The sequence below is a fragment of the Chiloscyllium plagiosum genome, unplaced genomic scaffold (assembly GCF_037043375.1).
Source record: "Chiloscyllium plagiosum isolate Xiang-an unplaced genomic scaffold, Cpla_swu_hap1 HiC_scaffold_10, whole genome shotgun sequence".
Taxonomy (NCBI): domain Eukaryota; kingdom Metazoa; phylum Chordata; class Chondrichthyes; order Orectolobiformes; family Hemiscylliidae; genus Chiloscyllium; species Chiloscyllium plagiosum.
Window position 1 is genome coordinate 22,170,125 of NW_028270148.1, and position 26,012 is coordinate 22,196,136.

Consider the following 26,012-nt stretch of genomic DNA (forward strand, 5'->3'; position numbering starts at 1 on the left):
AATTTTTTTTTTATTATCCAATAATGTACTAGCATCTAAGTATTTAAAAAATTGTTTGTGCCTTTTCCCAGTCTGAGCCTTTCCAGCATATTCCATCCTGATCTCATTGTTATGAGCCCTGCTCATTTTTCGTATAAGGAGAAAGATCATTAAACATTTGCAGCTTTCAGAACATCACTGCTGCAGCCTTACAAGGGAGGTGTGGTACAGGATATGTTGAAGATGATGTTTAAAAATAAAGGCCAGAATTTAATGCTCCCTAAATAGGTGCTGTCCAATGATTGAAAAATTGTTGGGAAACATGTATCCCTTCTTGGGGCCAACCCGACTAAATTGAGTGTCACAGGAAGGCCTCTGATTCCCATTTAATTCTGGAGGCTGTAACTAAATTCTCGTGGGCTCTGGCATAATTGGTGTCAATCGTCTCATTAATGAGCCTAATTGAGTGTGCACGCAAGTTTCTCTCATTGGGCTCTTTCCACCTCCAACTTAATTATGGGAGGTTTTCCTGTTGCCAGGAGACAGACTCATGTTTTTTCCCCCGCAATTAAGTGGGCCTGGCCACCTTCTGCCCTGCCATTAAATTCCACCCATCATACATGATAATTCAGGTCAAAGAGAAATAGAGAGAGCAGACAGCTTAAAAAGAATTTAGCTGAAAGACATTCAGAAGTAATTGGTGTGCACAAGATATGCTGAGAGCAAAAAGACAAAAGAGAAATGAACCAAAAGAGGAAAAACAAATGGCTCGATATTGAAGAAAGGCAGTAAGACAATTAGTTAGATAAGATGTCAAAAGTAGATTAAATAGTCCTTTCTAAATTTTGCAAAAAGTGGTTGATTCTAACATGTTTCCTCGTGATCAGTGCAGAACTGGGGATTACCCTTTTGGGACAGAGGTGAGGGTGTTTTCCTTCCTATCAGATGGTTTGGAACATTCTGCCTCGTAACGTGATGGCTTAAGGGACATCAAGTATTTTTAAGGTGGGGAGATACTTTCTTGTAAGTTGACGGAATGATTGGGAACTGTGGGTAAATGGGAATGAATTTGAACACAAGCAGGTCACTATAATTTTATTAAGTGGTGATGCTGAAGGGATTGAATGGTCTATTTCTGCATCTGTTTTGTATGTTGAAGGGTGGTCTACACTACTGTGAAAGGAAGGATAACATTATTTCCAAGTCTAAATTGGCATACTTTGTGGAATTGGTGCAATTTTGTAATTAGTTTTATAAAAAACTGTATTAGGAATGGGTTTATAATTAGGGCCAGTGTTATGAATTAGGATTGCAACCTTCTTCAACTGCTTAATTAATAATTAATCTTTTAAACCATTGTAAATTCTATTCCTCACCTTTTAAGACAACAGGCAAGTAAACTCTGCAGTGAGAGATGACAAATCGTTGTCAATGTCTGGCACAAGTCCAAAACAAGATTCAAAAAACCAATAGTAGGTATAGAGGAGGAGTGATGTTCGAATAAACTAATTACATTTGTCTATAGCCTCCTGATAATAAGCTCTTCTTAATTTTCATTTTCATTCGTTAAGCGATGACCCTCATTCTGAAAATAAATTGGAAGCTCTGATTACGTGCCTATTTTGTATACAATATAGAATGACTACTGTAATACCAAGGAAGGGATGATGTTTGCAGGAGTACATACAATTCAAAAGTATACATGCAGAAAAACGTGTCCATCCTTTCGAGAGTGCCAAATTAGTTAAAACTGCAAATCTTTGCAACCGAAATGAGTCAGAATCGACACAGGAGTGACATTTCGCACGATTAATCTGCGTGCACGTACGCGGGGACACCCCTCTCTGGAGTCCTAGCCCAATGACAGAAGAAGAAAAACGCAATATTTCCCCCTGATTTTAAAATCCGCCGATCAAAGTGGAACGACGGCGTGCAACTCACGACCTGCGCCCTACGGATGGGCTGGAGGAGTTGCCAGGCATGCCTCGTGGAGACATTGAGATGGGGGGGAAGTTCTGCTTTCCGCTGTTCCAGCTGAGCACGCTCAGGTGTTTACCTGCCCACGCGCCTTGCCAGGTGCTTACCTGCCCGTGCGCCCCGCCCACGCACCCTGCACCTGTTCACTCCCCCAGACCTTCAGTCATTCTCATGTGACAGCCCCACCCCGAGACTAGTTCAACTTTAGAAAACGCTTCACGACTTGACTTTTGTTTTACCACTACCTCCTAGTGTTATCCAAAAAAACCCCCACTGAGACCAGAATGAATCCAAGGACCATCGTCACGGTGGAGCCGGTAATCTTTTTGTATTTGGCATCGACCTTCTTAAACGCTTTCGCTTTGCAGAGGCTCGTATTGATGAAGGTGGGTTGTAGGTTAAATGTGCATTTTCTGTGTTTTATTTTGTGTGAGTGGGGTGTAGTTTCCTGGCAATTGCTCTAATAACTTGCTGTTCTTTTTTTCCCCCTCTTTGACTGGTTGGAAGTATTTTACCCTGCCTTTGTAGCTGGGAAAGACCAGCCCCTGCAAAATCAAGTGCCAGGAAAAGTGGTGCCTTTTATTGTTACAGAATTACGTTAGTTGTGACTATTTTTGTGAAGGTCTATAGCCCATACCCTGCAAGCTGTTTGCTGGCAAGCTTTTATCTATTTAGTTAAAACTATGTAAATGTCATGAATTCAGAGTTGTAAGCAGGGTCATGTGTCAACCTAGTCCCTAGCATTGTTTTTGGATTTATGAACTCACACTCGAGCACTCGGATCTTTTATTATCCAGAAATTCCAGCAGGAAATGATCTACTAATTGATGTTTTCAGAAAATTGTACATCGCTTTGGTAGCACCATCTAACATCTATTTCAGTGCATGTTCTATTTCTGCTATTTGTTTTATTCTAACTCTGCAGCTGAGTTAGCAAACCTTTCAAGTTGGCACTTCTAAAATTCTTGAATTGGACTTAAGGCAGGAAGGATCATTCATTTTACATGCATGAGACCTGTCTATTAATTTATTTGTGAAAACTATAATAATTGCCTTTTCACCAAGTTATGGAACCAGTTTTGTTGCCTATAAATTCCCAGTTCCACTCGTAGTGGGTTGACAGCCATCAGCAATCTTGAAGAAAAGTCTGTATTAGGCCCTTTTCAAAATGATAGGACTAAGTTTGATTAAAGTTGCTCTGCTCAACCTCATAGGCTGAATCAATTTGACCACCTGTTGACTTTATATTTAATTTTTCTTCTTGAGTAATTTGTCCCAAGACAGGGTGCAATGCAGACATGAGTTCCGTAGGCCAAGGAGTCTAATCCCAAATCCATCTCCAACTGGAATGGGGATTGGCTATTGCTTTTGGTGCCAATCTGATCTATGCTAGCTATCTAACCAACTGGCCACCCAAGAAGTCAGAGTTGCTATGGCTACATACATTGTTGCACCTGTGTTATAGCCTGAAGCTACAACTAGTGATGATAGAGGCTCTGATTTATTTCTGTCACATGCCTAAACATGAATCTCTCTCACTCTTTCTTAACATCTGCCATTGAGTTATTGGAAGGATTTCCTAATTGATAATCTGTTTGACCATGCCATGAACACACCTACCTTGGGGATCAAGTCCTGGAGTGGGAATTGAACCCAGAGCACCTGCCTTAGAGATGCTGCCGACTACACCGTAAGACGACTATTCATACTTAATAGGGCTGATGAGTTTGAGTACACCCCAATGTCATTTCCTCAATTTCATTCATTTAAATATTTTTCCGAGGGGAAATCTAGAACTAGGGTGCAGAGTTTCAAAATAAGGTTGTTTTCATATAATATGGATGAGAAACAATGCTGAACACCTGCAAATAGTCAATATCAACTTGCACATAACTTTTTTCAGAGGGTTATGTTAATCATTACAATTCTTTACCCCAGACTAAAGTGAAGGCTAGGGCTGAAGATGGAGTTTGATGATATTCTGATCTATTACAGAGTTGAGGGTTTTAAAGTAAAAAATCTGGGCAGATTGTCTCTTCTACTTTTCAATGATCAAGCCGTTCATTATTGTTAGAAACGAAAATCGCTTCTCAATAATCGCTCTAGACAAATTCAGGAAAACAAAGTTTTATTAACAAGTCAAGTCTGCAGAGTCGGGCACCCTTAAAGAAAAGGCGCGCTGAGGCTTACAAAGTCTCCATTATTTATAGGACAAGTCCCTCCTCTCCTTGGCTCCAACAAGCCATGAGGTTCACATTCTTAAAAACATCATTATTTTTATCACAAAGTCTGCAACAAAAGGCTCCAGAGTCTCCAAAGTTTGTTGTTTTTCTCACCCTGTAGTCTTATCAAAACAGATGTCTCAAGTCGTACTCCCATCCTGGAGTCTTATCAGCCAAGGACTCATCCTTCTCTGCTGTGTGAATGGCTTCATTAATCAAGAGCCTGCTTGCTTTTACTATCGCTCACAAATTGTCAGCATTCTGCACAATTTAAACTACTCTACTTTTGAGTATATAAAATGGTTGTTAGAAAAGAAACAAAGGTTTTGTCTTTTATTATAGATCAGTCTGTGGTCCAGGCACATCTTAAAGTTTAAACCGAAATTACCTCTCACAATTCCACCCTTTTCTTTCTTTAAGATGTGCCTGACCAAGATAAGCCCCTCCTTCCCTCAAGGGCCCGGGAAATCCTTGGTCTTTCGCAGCAACATCACTTTAAGTTCCCGTGTCCCATGTTGTGGAACCACTACTGCCTGGAGTCGGGAAATATTTTTCTGAATTAAAAACTGAATACAGGGAGTTAGGCAGGGTAATACGAGAAGAAGAATCATGCCGCCCCCAACCACCAGCAACGCCGTGCGCCACCAGCTACCACCTAGGAGACCATCCCACCAATACAGTCCAAGTAGAGTTCATTATTGCTGTCTTTTCAGTTTTACCGACAACGGCTTGTCCCCTTGCTCGCATGTCCAGGTGCTTTCTTCTTCAGGCGGAACGGGCCCCTTTATCCTTGATGCGTGGACCCACCCTTTTTCTTTCGTTCGAACAGCTGCCTCAGTTGTTAACAGAACCAGGAACGGTCCTTCCCACCGCGGCTGGAGCTTTTCGGCCTTCCAGGTCTTAACAAGTATCCAATCTCCGGGCTCCACCTTATGCAGGAGGAAGTCGAGCGGCGGAGTCTGAGCCAGGAGACCTTTCCTTCGGAGTTCTGCAAAAGAACGGGATAAGGCCAGTAAATAGGTTCGGATAAATACATCCCCCCCCTTGTAGAGTGGGACATCCATCAACCTTACTCCAATACGGTAATCCGAAGAGCATTTCATAGGGGGAAACCCCGACATCTCGGCGAGGTGCCGTACGTATCCTCATTAGGGCAATGGGCAGACACTTTGGCCAGGGTAACTTAGTTTCTAACATCAGCTTAGTCAATTGGGTCTTGAGCGTGCCATTCATTCTCTCAACTCGACCCGAACTCTGAGGATGCCAGGGTGTGTGGAATTTCCATTGGATACCCAGGGCATTACAGATCAAATGGTGTAGCTTAGAAATAAAATGCGTCCCGCAATCGGAGTCAATAGATTCCATTATGCCATATCTCGGGATTATGTTCTCTAACAACAGTCGGGCCACGGTTGGTGCATCGTCTTTGGCAGTTGGGAAAGCCTCTACCCAGTGAGTGAAATGGTCTACTATTACTAGCAGATATTTCCATCTCTGTACTGGGGGTAATTCTGTAAAGTCGACTTGGATCCTCTGAAATGGCCTAATCGCTAGGGGTTGACCACCAGCTGGCATAGAACGCATGGCTTTCTGATTAATACGCCGGCAAGTGGGGCATCCGACTACCTCTTGTTGGGCTAATGTGTATATCCCCCTGCATACATAGTCTCTCAGGATTGTGTCACACATGGCTTGCACCCCCCAGTGGGTCTGATGGTGTAATCGGTGCAGAATACCCCGGGTGATCTGTTTGTTCAGTACTTGTCTCCCATCAGGAACCGTCCACTTCCCGTTAGTATCTAGCCGGGCACCCAATTGATCCATTTTATCAATCTCCCCCTGGGTGAAGACGGGTTGTTTAGCGAGGCCCTCCCTCAACGGTATTAACGTTAACAATTGGACGGATTTTTCGACCGCTGCCCGCTTGGCTTCCTCGTCTGCCAGCCGGTTTCCCACCGCTTCCGGTGTCGACCCCTTCTGGTGACCGGGTACATGGACTACTGCAAGTTCCGTAGGTAACGCCAGGGCTTCCAACGTTAGGCTGATCATTTGTTCGTGAGCTAATTCCTTTCCCCGGGAAGTTATCAATCCTCGCTCTTTCCAGATTTTCCCGAAAGTATGACCGACTCCGTATGCATACTTTGAGTCAGTATATATGGTCCCCACTTTCCCTTCCAACAGCTTCAGGGCCCTCTGGAGGGCGTACAACTCACAGGATTGGGCTGACCACTTCCCGGGCAGTCGTCCAGATTCAATCGTCCGTTTCGTTGCACCATCTATAACAGCATAGCCACTGTATCGTACTCCACTGATGCACCGGGAGGACCCGTCGATATACAGTTCCTGTCCCTCACCCAGCGGGGCTTCTTGCAGGTCCTCTCGGCTCTTGGTCTGCAAGTCCACAAATTCCACACAATCATGCTCCTGTTCCCCGTCTGCAGGACGTCCGTACAGAAACTGGGCTGGGTTGCAACTGAGATCTTTTGCAAAATTGAGATCGTTCCCGATCATCAAAATCGTCTCATACTTTAGGATGCGAGAGTCTGTTAACCAGCGGTGAGCCTTTTGAGCCAGTATGGTACTAACCGAATGTGGGGAGTATACTGTGATCCTTCCTCCAAAGGTAAGTTTCCGGGCCTCTTCTACTAACATTGCCGTAGCTGCCACTGCCTGGATACAGGTCGGCCATCCACATGACACAGGGTCTAACATTTTTGACAAAAATGCAACCGGCTGACGTTTCCCTGCCCGCAGCTGAGTGAGCACACCCTGGGCAATTCCGCCGGCGCTATTAACATATAACTGGAACGGTTCCTTCAGGGTGGGTAAAGCCAATACCGGAGCTCGAATCAGTTTATTTTTAATAATATTAAATCGCTGCTCCTCCTCATCTGACCAGTCCACCTTTTGTCCTTCTTGTCCCAGTTTGTCGTACAAAAATTTTACTAAAGTGGTGTAACTTTCAATCCATATCCGGCAATACCCTACTAGTCCCAGGAATTGTCTGACTTCCTTCTTCGTCCTGGGTATTGGCATACCCGTAATTCCTGATATTCGTTCTGGCGTGATACGGCGGTGCCCCTTACTGACTTGATGGCCCAGATATCTTACTTCTCGCTCCACAAACTGGAGTTTTGTCCTGGAGACGCGTAGACCCTGTTTCCCCAGGAAGTTCAACAGGGCAACGGTGTCTGCTCGTACCTCCTCTTCTCTTGGTCCTGAGAGTAAGAGATCATCGACATATTGGAGCAATTGATTCTCCGCGTTACACTGAAATCCTTCGAAGATCTGCTCCAGTATTTGTCCAAACAAATTGGGTGACTCCGTGAATCCCTGCGGCAAGACCGTCCATCTTAACTGTCGCTTTCGTCCTGTGAAGGGATTCTCCCATTCAAAGGCAAAAAGGTTCCGACTTTCTTCGTCAAGGGGGCAACTCCAAAAAGCATCGTTCAGATCTATTACGCTGAACCATTCATGTTCGGGGGGAATTTTACTCATTAACGTGTAGGGATTAGGTACCACCGGGTATCTAGCCTGGACTACTTCATTCAACCCCCGCAGGTCTTGCACCAGCCTATATGTCCCGTCCGGCTTCCTCACAGGGAGTATTGGAGTATTGAAAGGGGACATGCATTCCTCCAGTAGTCCATCTGTGATTAATCTTTCTATCACAGGTTGTAACCCCTCCCGTCCTTCCATAGCAATCGGGTATTGTTTCCTTCTTACCGGGCCTCTTCCTGGTAACATGGTGATTTGGAGAGGTTTGATGTTTAGACCCCCTCTGTTCCCCTCTCGGTACCATACTTCTGGGTCTATTTGTTGATCATCTTCTTCGGTGAGGGCGAATAACCTTACCACCATTTCCCCGTTACTTGGTACTGTTCCGATCCCTAGTTTGACCTGCAAGTCTCTTCTTAACAAATTAAATCCCGCCGATGGCAGTAGAAGGAGGTCTCGTTTAGTAGTTCTGTTTTCATACCCAATTTCCACGTCCTCCACCACTGGGACTTGTAATTTCTGTCCTCCAATTCCAGATACCCCCATAACTTTTCCTCCTGCTCGGGTGCCGGGGGGTATTTGGATTATACTTGATCTTTCGGCTCCCGAGTCCACCATAAATGTGATCTCCGATCCTTGGGGCCCTACTTTCAAGTTTACCAGGGGTTCCTGTCGATAGTCCTTTTGCCCCAAGGGTAGGAACCCCCGACCTCCCTAATCTTCCTCCATCAGGGCGTACGACCTCACCTCCTGCTTGTAGCGGGAGCACTCCCGTTTAAAATGTCCCTCTTCATTACAATAGTAACATCTGAGTGTCCTCTTCGTTTCCCTGTCGCGGTCTCGCGTTCCTCCACTCTTCCTTTGTTCCGGCCATGGTTCTCTTTTCCTCTGCTCTTGCCACGACTCTCCCCTTTCCTGTTTCTGCCACGGCTCTCCCTTTTCCTTTCTTCCAGCTGTCATTTGTTGCACCGTTTGCATCATTATCTTTGTCGCCTTCCTTTGCTTCTCATCGTCCCTTCTCACAAACACCTTTTGTGCCTCCCGTAGTAGTTCACTTAAAGATTTACTATCCCAATCATCCATTTTCTCTAACTACTTTCGTATGTCCGGCCAGGCCTTTGATACAAACTCTACCCGTATGAGTTGTTGCCCCACGTCCGTCTCAGGGTCCACCCCAGCAAACTGCTGCACATTCTTCCTAATCCTGTCTAGGAAGTCCGTAGGGGTTTCCTCCGGATTTTGATGATTACCAAAGGCCTTGGTAAAATTGTGCCCCTTCGGGGCTGCGTGTCTTATTCCTTTTATCCAATATTCCCGCATGTCTCTCATATTGCGCCGTCCTCCCTCCGTGTTCTTATCCCACTCGGGGTCGGTGAGGGGAAACTTCTGCTCCCCTCCTTCTCCCCCCTCTCTCTCCCAGACCAAGAGCGCAGCTTGTCGTATCATCTGACGCTCCTGGCTAGAGAACAATGTTTTCATGATGGAACACATCTCTTCCCACGCGTAAGTATTCGGACCCAGGAACTGATCCAATTGTTCAGCAAGTCCCATGGGGTCCTCTAGTAGACCCTTCATCTCCCTCCTGAAATTCCGTACTTCAGTACTCGTCAAGGGAACGTTCACATATCCCGTCCTTCCTTCCTCGCCCCCCATGGGCACTTCCCGGAGTGGATTCATTCTTGCAATCGAGACAGGGTCTTGTCTGTGACCCTTTCCAGCTTGAGATCTGGTCTGTACCCCTGAGGTAGTTTGTGATTCCTCCCCATCTTCTTCCCCTTCCCCTGAATCGTCGTCACCCGAAGGAACATTCTGTGGGGCAGACGGGGTCACGTAGGGCGGCGGTAAGTGATCTAAAGGGTCCCATTCTTTCTGCCCTTTCGAGTCTTTATTAGTTACCTGCATTTGACAAGATATCGTAACCGGCAGCCAACAAAGGGCATAATCACTTTCTTCCAGATTAACATCAGGTTTTGAATTGACATATAAAATGAGGGCTTGCCGGACCCAGTCTTCGTCAGTACCGAATCTAGGCCACCACACTGAGTCGCCCTGAATAGGTTTCTGGGACCACTTTTGACAGTATTTTACCATCTTCCTTTTAGATTTTCCCTTTCTTCCAGCCTGATCCTCTCCCTAACGGACTATTGTCAGGTACCCCGGGGTATGTGTCATTGTCCCTGTTTAAGCCTACCTTTCCCTTAATCACCTTAGATCCCTTATTTCCCATTTCCGAGGACTTCGTATTTTTCCTGTGATAATTTATCACAATGTAGCCAATTCCCGGACCTTCAGTCCCGTGATCGCCCAGGTTCCTTTGCAGGCACCCCCGGTCTTTGGATTCCTGTGTCCTACGTCTCTGTGACACAAATTACAGGCACCCCGTAGGTACACGTTCCTCCTCAAACACGGTCTCTGCAAAATCCCTCACAGGCGAGCCCCGGTCTCCAGATTCCTGAGTCCCACATCTCTGTAGAAAAAAAAAATCCACAGGCACCCCGTAGGCACCCAGTCCTCCGGAAACACGGTCCCCGCAAGTTTTGTCTTACCTGGGTTCGGTGCACCGAAATTACTCGATCGTTAACCGTCCCCACTGCCTCGGGTACACCCCTCCTTTGTTTTCCTGAGCCTCCCAGATATCACTCGCTCAAGCCGCGCGGGGCGACAAGCAAGGAATCAGGGACTGCTGAACTCAGCAGGGTGCACCTTCTCCGATATCCTTCCTCAACTCCCCTTGCGGCCGGAGTGTTGATCCCGGATGACGAGCCCCCAAGTTGTTAGAAACGAAAATCGCTTCTCAATAATCGCTCTAGACAAATTCAGGAAAACAAAGTTTTATTAACAAGTCAAGTCTGCAGAGTCGGGCACCCTTAAAGAAAAGGCGCGCTGAGGCTTACAAAGTCTCCATTATTTATAGGACAAGTCCCTCCTCTCCTTGGCTCCAACAAGCCATGAGGTTCACATTCTTAAAAACATCATTATTTTTATCACAAAGTCTGCAACAAAAGGCTCCAGAGTCTCCAAAGTTTGTTGTTTTTCTCACCCTGTAGTCTTATCAAAACAGATGTCTCAAGTCGTACTCCCATCCTGGAGTCTTATCAGCCAAGGACTCATCCTTCTCTGCTGTGTGAATGGCTTCATTAATCAAGAGCCTGCTTGCTTTTACTATCGCTCACAAATTGTCAGCATTCTGCACAATTTAAACTACTCTACTTTTGAGTATATAAAATGGTTGTTAGAAAAGAAACAAAGGTTTTGTCTTTTATTATAGATCAGTCTGTGGTCCAGGCACATCTTAAAGTTTAAACCGAAATTACCTCTCACAATTATCTTTTTAAATGACTCCAGTGTTCACTCCTGTTCCTATTAATTATGTTCTTTTGTTACAGCAGGTACACCCCTTGTTAATATTAATAATCATCTTAGTGATTTGTGCTGCCTCCTTCTCCCTGCACTGTTATTTCTTATATCCGGCTGCTACGAACAGTAGACAGTACTCTTCCTTCTTTGGTTCATATTATGCTGTTTCTTCAGCCTTGTGCTGCTCCTTCACAGCCTCCTTTTTAAGCACTTCCAATATGTGCATACAGACCTGAACCTCTGCTGAACCAATTTTAACAGCCATCTGTATTAATAATCTGTTACCTAATGCTGTGTTCTCTGGTAAATTATTTTAGATATTAACTAATGTTTGTTCTGCAAGTTACATTTATTCTGCTTTAGCTGCCATTTATCTTTGTGATTTGGAACTTTCCTAAACTTTTTTTAAAAAGCAGTGTTTTGCTCTGCAGGAATGTCATTCAACTTCCTGTGCTTGAAATGACACCTTGAAAGAGCTTTCATGTAGGTGCGTTCCCCTGCCACTTTGCCTTTTTTTTACTAAATAATTATATGTTTTAAAATGTTGCAAATTTTGTACTGTACATTTCTCCATATTAAGTTTCATGTGATATCTGCCCCATCAATGATTAAAATGCTTCTTCCTCCTTCTCCTGTACAGGTTTGTTCCAACTTCCCATTTTGTATTATCCATTTTGACAGTGTGCAAAGCACAAATCCAGATGATTTCCTAATGTGGATTTCCGGACAAATGTTCCCTTTAAAATTTAGCTAATGTGTACACCTGTGCCTTTCAGTGTGCAGCCAGGCACGTGCATTATTTGGTCCTCTCTCTGACGTAAATTTCTGTAGTTGCTTAGCTTATAATAAATCTGCAACTCTCGCAGCATAATGGGATCATTGTTCTGACCTTGGTTGACAAATGTCCCTTGACCAGTAATATTTGTTTGCTGCCCTTTAGTTGACTTCTAATCCATGCTGCCATATTTCCTTACCTTTTTGACATCGGACAAATTTCTCAAAAAATCCTCAAGGTCTCACTGAGGAAGTGTCACCCAACCCGAAACATTAACTCTGATTTTTCTTCACGGATGCTGCCTGACCTGCTGAGCTTTTCTAGCAACTTTTATGTTTTTGTTTCGAATTTACAGCATCCGCAGGTCTTCAATCCTCAGTCAGGGAACTCATTTAGTTAGTGAGCAAAGTACTAACCTTTTCTTATCAATTCATCAACGAAGACATCAAACTACACACCAACTATTTTTTCATTACAAGAACATAACTATTACTTAAACATTGAGCAAATAAACAATGAATAAAAATCTTAGTTGTAGACAGGGTCAGATAGTTTTTTGAATAATAAATAATCAAACTACATACCAAAATGAATATCAGAAGTTATATGGCAAGTTCAGTGTATCACTGTGTGGTTTAGCATTTAACTAGTTTTTTTTTGCATCTTAAATCATAATTTAAAACACATTAAAGATTGATAAGATTGAACTAGGTTTAATTTCTTACCCAACAAATTTAACATAATTTGTTAGATTCAAATCTCTACAATAGATTGGCTGCATTCTGGTGGTTAACAATGTTTTCAGAGCATATGTGACCTTGGCCTTATGGGCAATGTGGTCAGATTGATCATGTTCAGCTGAAACCATGGTATTAGGTTCTGGGACATAGGGTTGGTGAATCCCTTAGTAATGGGTTTATCCTGTAATCCGGCTGAACTCATCATGCACACGAGTGACACTATCTGATCCAAATGGCTTAACTCTCGTCCTCCTTTATCTCTGAACACTTGTATGCATTGCAATTACCTCTGCCTGTGAGTGGCCGATATAGCCTTTATCATTTAACTTGGTAACCTCTCTTAGACTGTTTCCATGAATATATTTTGTAAAGCTGACCACCGTAGGAAACTGGGGGTGAAAAACCTGATATTCTAACTAACTAAAAGAATCTGTGAATTTCTGAGTTTGTGCTAACTATTCACTTGAGTAATGTCTTAGGGTTAAAGAAAAAAAATTCCTTTCCATGCAGTTGGCCATTCTGAGTGGTACATTGCAGAGGGGGTCACTTGTTTTGTGGAGATTACGTTCAACAGTCATCTGCAATAAAAAGAAAGGTATAAATTCCTGCACTTGCCAAGTTTCACTTTTTTATGCATTCATTTCTCAGACTTTTATTCAAAAATCCTATACAGGACCGATTTCGGCATGATGTATCCCATCTGAAAAATGTGTCGCCGGAAAAGCGCAGCAGATCAGGCAGCATCCAAGGAGCAGGAGAATTGATGTTTCGGGCATAAGCCGAAGAAGGGCTTATGCCCGAAACGTTGATTCCCCTGCTCCTTGGATGCTGCCTGACCTGCTGTGCTTTTCCAGCGACACATCTTTCAGCTCTAATCTTCAGCATCTGCAGTCCTCACTTTCTCCTGATGTATCCCATCGTAACCATGCTCCTGCCCCCAACCCTAAAAAGAATCATACTTTTGTTGCCTTTTTAATAATTGGAGAGAAAAATTTGTTTAAATAAATCTGTGTTCTAGTGAACTTTATTTCCTAATATTCAGCTCAAATGTGGACTCCTTTTTGTCTAGCCACCTTAGGCTGAAATGCTATTTGAGATCACTTTTCAGCCAATTATAATCCCGGATAGGTGCCGTGCTGCAAGGATTCAATTTTAATTTTGTTATCGCCCACCACAGACTCATGTGTACTGTACTCCAAAAAATGACAAATCACTCTCAGCTTATTATTTCCAGACTAAAAGTTTGAGAAATTTGGGCACAAAGAAATTAATGGTACAGAAACCAGAGTGCATCACACTGTTGGTTGTACGACTCATAGGAAACGCAGCACTGTTTCCATGAGTTTATTTCATGTCCTAATGACCCTTTCCCTTTCCCTTTCCCTTTCCCTTTCCCTTTCCCTTTCCCTTTCCCTTTCCCTTTCCCTTTCCCTTTCCCTTTCCCTTTCCCTTTCCCTTTCCCTTTCCCTTTCCCTTTCCCTTTCCCTTTCCCGTTGACCTTATGCCAATAATTCCTCTCCATTACTTTATTAAAATGTCTTTCAAACTAAAACCGAAAATGCGGGAGGAAGTCAATATGCTAGTTGGTGTTAGTGTTAACTCAGTGGGAGGAAGGATCACATGTGGGGAGCATGGCAAGTGAACCTGTGTCAGGTTGTTTATGGGCCCTTGGTAGATACCCCTTATTCAAAAGTGCTTGTTGTTCAATAGAGAGACCAGGTATCAGGAATTGGTGTGCACATAGAGCCACCCCTTTCCCTTTGATAACGACACTGAGACTCCTACCCTGCAACCACCCCTATCCCACCATTTGTGAGATTCAGCAATAACCCAGCCACCCTGGATTCAGTACAGCTGCTGGCATGTCATAGGTTGGCAGGGACACTGATCAATGCATCTTTTTTTTTAAAAGAAGACTATCTTGGTTAGCAGACAAGGCCCACGTTGTTTCTTTGAAATACTGCCTAACGTATGTCAATTTTATCACCTAGTCTTTTGTGATGAAGAGCTCTTTGAATGTCTGTGTTCACAACATCCATTGCATTTGCTTTATCAAAATTAGTCTGTTTTATTTCTTCCAAGATTTTAAAAAAATCTTTGTAATTTACAGATTTAGTAAGCTAAAAATTCCAGGAAGGACAGAAGTATTTATTTTTTTGGTCCGGTAGTCCAAGATTGAATGGTCAATCAAGCCAGTTCAAAGACAGAGTTGTACTTTTGGTGCCTAGAATTGCTTAGTGACTCACATTTTGTATCTCATCCAGGTCTTTAGTGCACATGATTGGTATTTCAACCATTCTTAATCTGATCAGTCATTGGACCAAACTTCCTGGCTTATCTGTGGATCAGTAGGACTGCCTGTAAGTGGCTGACAGCCAGGTTTGGCTCGTATCCTGTACTCTAACAAATGTAAACTGCTTCTGTCTTAATCTTTATAATAATACATATATTTACAAGTCATTGTGATGAAGTTGTAACTTTTGCATAAGTTTTGACTTACCGATCACCGGTGACTTACCACATCACCTATTTTAGGAAGATTAAGTGCCTACTCTAGCCAAAGTTGATGCAAAGTCAACTATTTAATTGGTTGGAGGAGAAAGTGAGGACTGCAGATGCTGGAGATCAGAGCTGAAAATGTGTTGCTGGAAAAGCGCAGCAGGTCAGGCAGCATCCAAGGAGCAGGAGAATCGACGCTTCGGGCATGAGCCCTTCTCCTGCTCCTTGGATGCTGCCTGACCTGCGTTTTTCCAGCAACACAATTTTCAGCTCAGTATTTAACTGGTTGGTTTGGAGTCTTAACATTTTCAAAAATAGGTGCTTTTTGTGATTAGAACAGAAAGGAAACCAGAAAACCTCAGCACGGGGGTATAATTTGTGGAGATGAACAGTGTGAATGTGTCAGGTTGACATCTTTGTCAGCCCAATGTTTCAGCCTGTACCTGCCCCAATAAGTTTATTTCCTCGAGATCAACTTCATTCTTTCTCCCTTGTACTGTCCCTTACATCATCGACTCTTTCGATGCCTTCAGTCACTTCAGCAATTTACAGTTTGTTGGCTTCAGCCACTGCCTCTTTGCTAGGATGTCCAATTGCTCTGCACCTCCATCCCTTAGTTGGAGAGGCTCGGACACTCCACTTCTTCCTTGAACAGAATTCCAATCAATCCCCATCCACTGTCTCCTCCTGCCTGAGCTTGTTTTCACTCGAGCAGTTTTTCATTCCTCCAAATAAGTTGTTGCTATGGTTACCCATGTGGTTGTGCCTACCTTTTTTGGAGTATAAATAGAACACCCATTCCAGTCCTCTTTTGGAAGACCCCACCTTCTCTTTATCCAGTGCATTGTTGACAGTAATTACCATATTGGTGCCTTCTTCTCAGGCCTTAAACTGGAAATTTTCATTAACTTTGTTTCCAATTTTCACACTTTCCTCTTCTTTTACCAGGCTTGCCTTTCACTCTTCTGCTCCCTACCTTTACTTCTCTGTATTTAATATTTTTGGCGATTAACATTGAACATAGTGCAAACCCACAGTCTCTCCTAACTACATAGATGGCACTATCTCACGTCTTGCTTCTGGTGAAGACTCCATTCCATTTTCCCAGTTTCTCCATGCCTGTTGTATCTGTTTTGATGATGCTGCCTTTCACATCGACTGGGCCTTCCAGCCTGCCCAAACTATTTCATGCGCCTCTGCTCCCTTCCCTTCCCCCTCCCTCTCGGAACCATGATGGGGTTGATCTTGTCCTCACCTTTGTGCCACCACCATTTGTATTCAACACATCACCTTCTTACGTTTCTGCCAATGTCACCATCAAAAACATTGTCCTTGTTCCTTCCTTTCAGCATTCTCTAGGAGGCGTCCCCTCTGACCCTACCTGCCTAGATTATTATAATACTGCTTTTCTTCCCTTTGACCCCTTACCATGCAAGTATAGATGATGTATCACTGTCCTTTCACCTTTGCCTTTATTATTGTCCAAGATCCCAAACATGTTTTGCAAGTGAAGTAACAATTTCTCGTACTTCTTTAAATTTTGTATCTTGAATTCATTACTCACCATGTGGCCTCTTTTATGCTGGGGACCCAGTACCCAGATTGGGTAATCTTTTTGCTGAATGCGTTCATTCAATTTACAAGTATGACCTCCAGCTTTTGGTTGCTTCTCATTTTAATTCTCCAGCTTACTCCCATGTTATCCTTTCTGTCAATGGTCTGCTATGTGTTCCAGTGGTGCAAACTCAGGAAACAACACATTACCTTTGGCACAGCACTCTACAGCCTTGTGAACTCTACATTACATTAAGTTTAGCAACATTAGGTCATAAAATCTGCCACCATCCGATTGTAAATGTTTTGTTTTTTTGTGTTGACCCGGTGATTTTATTTTCGTTATCTCTATTTCTTTATGTTGCATTCCAGTGTTTCTCACGCAGCAACTCACCTTATTTGAACACAACCTTTGTTTCTTCATGATATCATTACCACTGTTTTAGCTGTTACTTCATGAAATCTTTTGCTATTTCATTCCCCTGGCCTCCGTGTCACAGTCTCCTTATGTTTTTGTTTCTGTCTCTCACCTGATTCTCATAATTCAATCCCTATTTTTCTTCAAGTCCGATTTAAGGGTATCAGCTGAACTATTAACTTTGTTTCTTTCCACAGATGCTGTCTGACCTGTGAGTTTTTCCAGCCAATTCTCTTTTTATTTTAGTTGTTCTTTAAGATTTCCAGCAAACACAATGTTTTGCAAAAACATTGCCAAAAGCTGGAGCATTAAAATGAGAAGCGACCAGAAGCGAGAGGTCATACTTGTAAATTGAATGAATGCGTTCAGGAAAAGGATTACCCAGTCTGGGTACTGGGTCCCCAGTATAACGGAGACCACATTGTGAATAATGAATTTAAGATACCAAATTTAAAGAAGTATGAGAAAATTGTAACTTCACTTGCAAAAAAAATGTACTCAGTAATTTGGCTGTTGTTAAGCTCCCAACATCTTGAGGCAAAGCTGGATGCTCATGGAGCTTTGGGAATGGACACTTCGCTCTGGCACCTCCAAGAAATAAGCACTGAAATAAACTTAAGTAAAAGAAAAGTAATGTAAAAGAAAAGATTTTATGATGACACAACTTTTGGTGTTTGCTGGTTTAAATGGATTATTGATGACATCAAATTTTGGAGATTACACATGGAGAGATTAACATGAGAATCCAGAGGTAGCTGTCAGTGATTGTACACTTCTCCAAAGGGTGAATTTATGAAATTCTAGATGGTAATGGTCGTGGGTTTAGTAGGTGTTTCCTAAGAAGATTCGGTGACTTAGTGTGGTGCATCTTGTAGATGGCACTCAATGCTGTTACTAAACTCTGATGGAGAGAGTGAATATTTGTGATAATCTAGTGGGCGTTTTTATCCTGGATGTTGTCAAGCTTCTTGTGGTGTTGTAGTTGCATTCATCTAGGCACCTCTGACTTGTGCCTTGAAGATTGTGGGCAGGTTTTAGGGAGTTGGGAGTTGAGTTTCTCACTGCAGAATTCCTAGCCTCTGACCTGTTCTTAACATGACAGTGTATACTAGGTGGCTAGTCTATTTCTGGTCAATTGTATGTTGCCAGGATGTTGATAATGAGTTCAGTGATGGTAATGGCATTGAATGTCAAGGGTCGATGGTTAGATTCTGACTTGTCATTCCTGGCACTTGTGTGGTGTGAATATCACTTGCCACTTGTCTGCCCAAGCCTGGATATTGAGGAGAAAGTGAGGTCTGCAGATGCTGGAGATCAGAGATGGAAATGTGTTGCTGGAAAAGCGCAGCAGGTCAGGCAGCATCTAGGGAACAGGAGAATCGACGTTTCGGGCATTAGCCCTTCAGGATATTGACCAAGTCTTGCTGCTTTTGGACAAGGACTTTTCAGTACCTGAGAAGTTGTGAATGGTGCTGAACATTTTACAATCATCAGCAAACATCCCCACTTCTGATCTTACAGAGGCTGTGTCATTGATGAAGCTTCTGCAAACAGTTTGGCCTTGGACATTCCTCTGAGTAACCCCTGCAGTGATGACCCGAAACTGAGGTGACTCACCGCTAATGACCACAACCATCTTTCTAAGTGCCAGGTTTGACTCCAAGCAACTGAATCTTCTGATTTTCATTGCCTCCCATTTTGCCAGGGTTCCTTGATGCCACACTCAGTCGAAAGCAGCCTTGGTGTCAAGGGTAGTTGTTCTCCCCTCATCACCTGGAGTTCAGTACTGTCCATTTTTGAATTAAGGCTGTAATGAGTTTAGGAGCATAGTAGTCTTGGCAGAACCTAAAACTCCGTGTCAATGAGCAAGTTACTGCTAAGCAACTGCTGCTTGATAGTGTTGTTGATAATACATTCCCTGATAATCTAGTGTAGACTGATGGAGCAGAAATTGTCAGGGTTGAATTTGTCCTGATTTTGTGCACCAGACACATCTGGGCAATTTTTCAAAATGTCAGGTAGATGCTAGTGTCGGGAGCTATATTAGAACAGTTTAGTTAGGGGTGCAGCAAATTCTGGAGAACGCTCCTTCAGGACTATTGCTCGTACGGTTTCAGGGCCCATATACTTTGTAGTATGCAGCACCTCAATTATATGGAGTGAATGAATTGGCTTGAAGATACATTGGCATCTAGGGTCCTCTGGAGGAGGTCAAAATCTATCGTTCACTTGCAAACAATCATTGGCCAAGAGTGCCTGGTGTCTCAGCTTTACTGTTTACACTGAGATGCTAGTCACTTCCATCATTGAGGGTGGGGATGTTGTGTGGAGGTTCATCCTCCAGTGAGTTGTTTAATTGACAACTACCATTCCAAGTGGGTATGGCAGGACTGCAGATCTGACCTGTTAGTTGTGGAATTATTTAGCTCCTCTATCACTAGCTGCTTATGCTGTTTGGTGTGCAAGTTGTCCTGCGTTGTAACTTCAAGTTGAGGCATCAATTTTAGGTATGACTGGTGCTGCTTCTGGCATGCTCTCCTGCATTCCTCATTGAACCATAGTTGGTCCCCTAGCTTGATGGTTATGGCAGAGTGGCTGATATGTCTTACCATGACGTAACATTACATATTGTATTGCAGCAGAGTTCTCTTGCTCCTTGTGGATGCCCAGTTTTGAGTTGTTCAAAGTCCATCCCAGATAGCCCAGTAGTAGTGTCAGACAACATGATATAAGTTGTCCTCCATGTAAAAACAGGGCTTCATATCCACAAGGACAGTAGTAAAGCTTAATGATATTGACATGGACAGATGCATTTGTGGCAGGCTGATGAGGACAAAGTCAAATGTGTTTTTCTTTTGCAGTTTTGTCCTTCAGGACTTGACACACTTGGTCATAGTGGTGCTGTTGAGCTACTCTTAGTGTTAAAGTGCCCTACCCAGAGTACATGCTGCACCCCTGACACAGTCAGTGCTTCCACCAACATGAGAACTGATTTATCAGTCAAGTGGATCTGGCGTGTGGTAATCAGGAAGTTTCCTTGTCCATACTTTCTCAAATGCTATGAGACTTCATGGGGTCCAGAGTTCAATGTTGCTGCCTCCCAGGCTAACTCCTTCCTGACGAGATACCTCTGCTGGAATTGTTCAGCCAGTGGGGCAGGATGTATCCACAAAAGATGATGCCATTGTCTGGGACTTAGTTATACTCACTAAATCATATCTTACAAACAATGTAAGACTGTAACTTGACTTGTCTATGAGCCAGCTCTTAATTTTGGAATTTGACCTCCTGTTAGTACGGAGGACTCTGTACAGTTGACAGGGCTGAGTGTCATTGCTGTTCCAGGTACCTTAGTCAATGCCAGGTGTCTGTTTTTGGTTTCATTCTTTTTTGAGACTTTGTGGCTGATACTATTGTCTGGCTTGCCAAACCATTTCAGATGGTAGTTAAGAGTCAACCACACTGCTGTGGGCCTGGAGTCTTGTGTAGACCAAACCAGGTAAGAATAGAAGGTTTTATTCCATAAAGGATGTTAGTGAATTAGATGGAATCTTATGACAGTTACCAGAAAACCATTGTCATAGTCATAGAGATGTACAGCAGAGAAATAGACCATTCAGTCCAACTTGTCCATGCCAACCAGATATCCTAATCTAATCTAGTCCAATTTGCCAGCACTCAGCCTAAATCCCTCTAAGCCCTTCCTATTCTTATACCCATCCATGTGACTTTTTAAATGCTGTAATAATACCAACCTTCACCACTCCCTCTGGCAGCCCATTTTGAACCCACTCAAGTTCATTAAACTTTTAATTCCAGGTCTTCATTGCATTCAAATCGCAGAAGTGTCATGTTGGGATTCTAACCCTGTCCCCAGAACATTTTCTGTGCCTCTGGATTACTTGTCCAATGACAATGTCACTACTACATCACCTCCCCATTTTAATATGATATGGTAGTATCTTCTGTTTGAAGTCCTACAGATGTACAGCATGGATGGTAATGAACCAGATGGAATTTTATGACCGTTACCACAAACCCATTGTCATAGAATCATAGAGATGTACAGCATGGAAGCAGACATTTCAGTCCAACTTGTCCATGCTCAGCAGGTATTCTAAATTAATCTAGTCCCATTTGCCAGCACTTGGCACATATCTCTCTCCATTCTTCCTATTCATAATGCATCCAGATGCCTTTTAAATGGTGTATTTGTACCAGCCTGCACCACTTCCTCTGGTAGCTCATACAAGCATCATAATCTGCTTGAAAAAGTTGCCCCTTAGTTTCTTTTTTTTTAATCTTTCCCCCCTCACCTTAAACCTATGCTCTCTAGTTCTGGAATCCCCCAACCCAGGGAAAAGATCTTGTATGGGCGGCACGGTGGCACAGTGGTTAGCACTGCTGCTTCACAGCACCAGAGACCCGGGTTCAATTCCCGCCTCAGGCGACTGACTGTGTGGAGTTTGCACGTTCTCCCCGTGTCTGCGTGGGTTTCCTCCGGGTGCTCGGGTTTCCTCCCACCATCCAAAGATGTGCAGGGTCAGGTGAATTGGCCATACTAAATTGCCCGTAGTGCTAGGTAAGGGGTAAATGTAGTGGTATGGGTGGGTTTCGCTTCGGCGGGTCGGGGTGGACTTATTGCGCCGAAGGGCCTGTTTCCACACTGTAATCTAATCTAATCTATATTTACCATATCCATGCCCTCATGATTTGATGAAATCAATGTCATTTATATCCCTGGTGATTCTCTTAAATTGGTGCCAGATCTAAACAGCTGTTGGAAATATACTCTCTAGAGTTCACTGGACCTTTGTGGATGGCTTACTTTGAGATCAGTAGTAAGTGTAATTTTTGCCACAATATTCAGCACAATATCTACATCAAAATTCTGTTATAGATTTATAACAGCAACCATAGTGCAGCAACAGTCAAAAGTCTGATAATATTATTGACTGCTTTAATACCTAAAAATCAAAGAAGCACAGAAAACAGCCAGGTTTGTCCCAAATTATTACTGGAAATGAATGCTCTGCAATTTGCAAGATGTTGCTGAGTACATTGCATTGAAATGCTGCCTTATCCATAGGACAAAGTATAAAATGTAATTAATCAGCATATAGTATAAATTTTGTGAAAGTAGTAAAGTAATATAGTAAAAGTGCTGAAAAGAAATAATATGAATTGTTTTGTTCTTCTAATTTGTTTTATTTAAAAAAATATATAATTACTATGGTTGTAATAGATACACATGGATGAATGGAAGAAACTACTCTTTTTGAGAATGATCATTTCCAATAAGGCTGGTAGTTTGTTGCTGGCAAAGGAGACTGCATCATGCAAATGAAATTTTTCATATAGGAATGTAGGTCATTTCTTCATTTTGAATCTACTCTGCAATTCAATAAGAGCATGGCTGATTTATTTTGTTTTAAATACCACTTTTCCCATCTATTACTTTGGATTCCCTCATTAAACAAGAATCCATCTACCATTACCTTAATGGAGGCAGACATTAAATATTTTTGTGTTCTGATGCAGGGAATTTGAAAATCGCACAATGTGCCCCAAGAGAAAATCATTCTGAACTCCCCTAAAAGGATGACATTCCTTGAAAGTGGAGTCCCAGGTAGACAGAGTAGTGAAGGAGGAATTTGATATGCTTGCCCTTATTGGTCAGTGCATTGGGTATTGGAGTTGGGAAGTCATGTATAGGATGTTGGTTAGGCCACTTTTGGAATACTGCATGCAATTCTGGTCTCCCTGCTACAGGAAGGATGTTGTGAAACTTGAAAAGGTTCAGAAAAGACTTACAAGGATGTTGCCTTCATTGGAGTTTTGAGCTATTGGATGAGGCTGAATAGGTTGGAACTATCCTCCCTGGAGTGTTGGAGGCTGGGGGATGACCTTTATAGAGGTTTATAAAATCATGAGGGGCATGGACAGGGTGAATAGTCAAGGTCGTTTTCCTGAGGATAGGGGAGTTCAAAACTGGAGGGCATACGTTTAATGTGAAAGGGGAAAAATTTTAAAAGGGACCTGAGGGGCAACTTCTTCATGCAGAGAGTGGTGCATGTATGCAATGAACTGCCAGAGAAAGTGGTGGAGGCTGGTACAATTACAAGATTTAAAAGGCATCGGCATGGGCATGGTTTAGAGGGGACGGGTCAAATGCTGGCAAATGGGATTAGATTAATTTAGGATATCTGGTTGGCAAGGGCGAGTTGGACCGAAGGGTGTGTATCCATGCTGTACAGCTATATGACTCTATTACCTCATTTTTAAATGGTACCTCCAGGTTCTGTATTCACCCACAAATTGAAACAACCTTTCCACATCCACCTCATCAAGATCATCATACTTCAATCAAGTCACCCCTTGCTTTTCTAGACTCCGGTCCAAGAGCCCAGTCTGTCTCAGTGTATAGTCAACGTGATCCATTCACCTGCGTCAATCTAGTAAACCTCCTCTGAATCTTCGAGTGCACCTTAACAAAACCAAAGTTTTGCACAGAATTGAAGATGTGGTCTCACTAATACCTATATAACTGAAGCATAAAATCTTTACTTTTCTGTTCAATTTCTGTTTTAATAAATGGTAGGATTCCACTAGCTGCCTTAATTATCTGCTGTACTGCATATAGACCTTTTGTGGCTCATACACTGTAACACCTAGATCCATCTGCACCTCTGAATTCTACACTTGTTCTCTGATTTAAATAATACTTTTTCTTCCTGTCAAAGTGGTTAACTCACATTTCCCAGTTACACCCCTATCTGCCAGATTTTTTGCCATTTCAAACTATATCTGTCTGCATCCTCCTTATGTCTTTTTCACAAAACACTTCCCTAGCTATCAGTGTCACCTGTAAATTTAGCTATCATGCCTTTGCTCCCTTCATCAAAATCTTTGATATAAATTCTTAAAAATAAGCTGAGGCTCCAGTACAGGACGTTGTGATACTCCATTCGTCACATCCTATTGATCAGAACAAGACTATTATACTCTGCTTTCTGTCAGTCAGCCCATCATCTATCCATATTAATATGTTACTCCCAACATCACAAATTTCTGCTTTGCACAATAACCTTTTATGTGGCACCTTGTAAAATGACTTCTGGAAATCTAAGTGCAGTATGTCTGCATGCTCCCCTTTATTCACTTTTATTCCTTCAAATAACATCAATCACCAAATTAAACATGATTTATGTTTATTAAAGCCATGCTGATGCTTCCCAATTGTCTTGACTTACTAAATGCCCAAATGTGACCGCACGAACGATTTGATTCTAACACTTTCCCCATGATGCACACTCTGCCAACTGCTTTATAGTTTCCTGTTTACTGCCCCTCTTCCCTTGAATAGAGGGGTTATAATTTGCTACTTTCCAGTCTGGTGGAACCTTTCCAGAATCTAACAAAATTTTCAAAAGGTTTTGTGTAGACCTGCACAATAAGCCAAGCTAAATACAGATACATAATCAAAATGCTGAATGATTTGGAGATGCCGGTGTTGGACTGGGGTGTACAAAGTTTAAAAAATCACAACACCAGGTTATAGTCCAACAGGTTTAATTGGAAGCACACTAGCTTTCGGAGCGACGCTCCTTCATCAGGTGATAGTGGAGGGCTCGATTGTAACTGAAGGTAGTTAGATGACGTGTTTGTTTTTGTTTTGCAGATTTGTGAAGACCTATATAATAAAGAGGATATGTGCAGAAATCTGTCTCTTCTTCCTGAAGAGTCACTCGTTACCCAGAGCAAAGCTGCCTATGTTCTACTTCTCTACACAGCTGTGTTGACTATTTTGTCCATACCCCCATCAATTTTACTTGGTGCCTGGTCTGATCAAGCAGGTCGCAAACTTGGCATGATATTACCCAGTATTGGTGCGTCACTTGGTGGGGCTGTATTGATAGTGATGGTGCAGGTTAAGCAAATATCTGTCTATTGGTGTGTTTTTGCCTCTGCATTAATAGGGATCTTTGGAAATTATGTTGCCATTTTCCTCAGTGTCTTCAGTTATGTGGCTGACATCACAACAGATGAGAACCGTACTATGCGTATTGGCATTGTACAATCGATGATCTATATTGGGGGGACTGTTGGGTACCTATTGAGTGGATGGCTACTTCAGAATTACACCTTTACACATGTTTTTGGTGTATATTGTGGCTGTCAAGTGATATCTATTTTCTATGTACTGCTGTGGTTGCGGGAGTCAAATCCTGCTGAAAGGGTGCAACTAACTGATGAAATAGCTGTGACAGCTAATGATAGGGTCTTGAAAAAAAGTATATTTTTGTATGCATCAAGAACATGGGAAACGTTTTCAAAGACTCGTGGAGGACAAGACCGATTGAAGCTTTACTTGATTTTCGTCTGTGTCGTCTTGATATACGTTTGCAATATTGGTAAGTTACAAACATGTACATCTGAATTTTTGTTTGTTTTGAGATGGCCGAGTGATAGACCATCAAAATATTAGTTTGTGTTTCATTTCTTATGGCACTCAACTCCTCAGCCTTTTTAACTATCAACTTATTTATAAATTTTTTTAAAGAACTTGTATTATTATTGATTCGGCAAGTCAAAAGGCTCTCATAGTCAGTCAATTAAGCCACAGTAAAATGTCACCAGTATTTAATTGCAGGTTATTGAAGGCTCATGTTATTTTAATTGATTCAGGGATATTAAGTCTGAGCAAATTAAATTTAATTAAATGTTTTACTTTGAATATTTGAGGTTTCCATTGGTAATGGATGAGTTTTTTGTATCTTAAACCTCCTGCCAACTGAATTGGGAACTGTTTTCCCACAGCTGCCGCTTGACCATCAGAACAATTCTCTGACCCTGCCTACCATCTTACTAGGAGAAAGTGAGGACTGCAGATGCTGGAGATCAGAGCTGAAAATGTGTTGCTGGAAAAGCGCAGCAGGTCAGGCAGCATCCAAGGAGCAGGAGAATCGACGTTTTGGCATGAACCCTTCTTC

General features: G+C 42.6%; 1 protein-coding gene across 5 annotated transcripts in view; it reads left to right on the forward strand.

The window, feature by feature from the left end:
- The first annotated feature begins 1,795 nt into the window (after positions 1 to 1,795).
- Positions 1,796 to 26,012, forward strand: part of LOC122552666 (proton-coupled folate transporter) — a 97,975-nt gene continuing 73,758 nt past the window's right edge. Inside the window, exons 1-3 of one of the 5 annotated variants that reach the window (XM_043695497.2) lie at positions 2,241 to 2,342; positions 14,813 to 14,908; positions 24,701 to 25,433. In XM_043695497.2, the coding sequence (XP_043551432.1) occupies positions 24,731 to 25,433 (703 nt within the window). In that variant the 5' untranslated portion in view covers positions 2,241 to 2,342; positions 14,813 to 14,908; positions 24,701 to 24,730. Of the gene's footprint in view, positions 2,343 to 14,812; positions 14,909 to 24,700; positions 25,434 to 26,012 lie in introns of all 5 variants that reach the window. The other 4 variants (XM_087991208.1, XR_015758366.1, XM_087991207.1 and 1 more) reach the window with 4 other exon arrangements.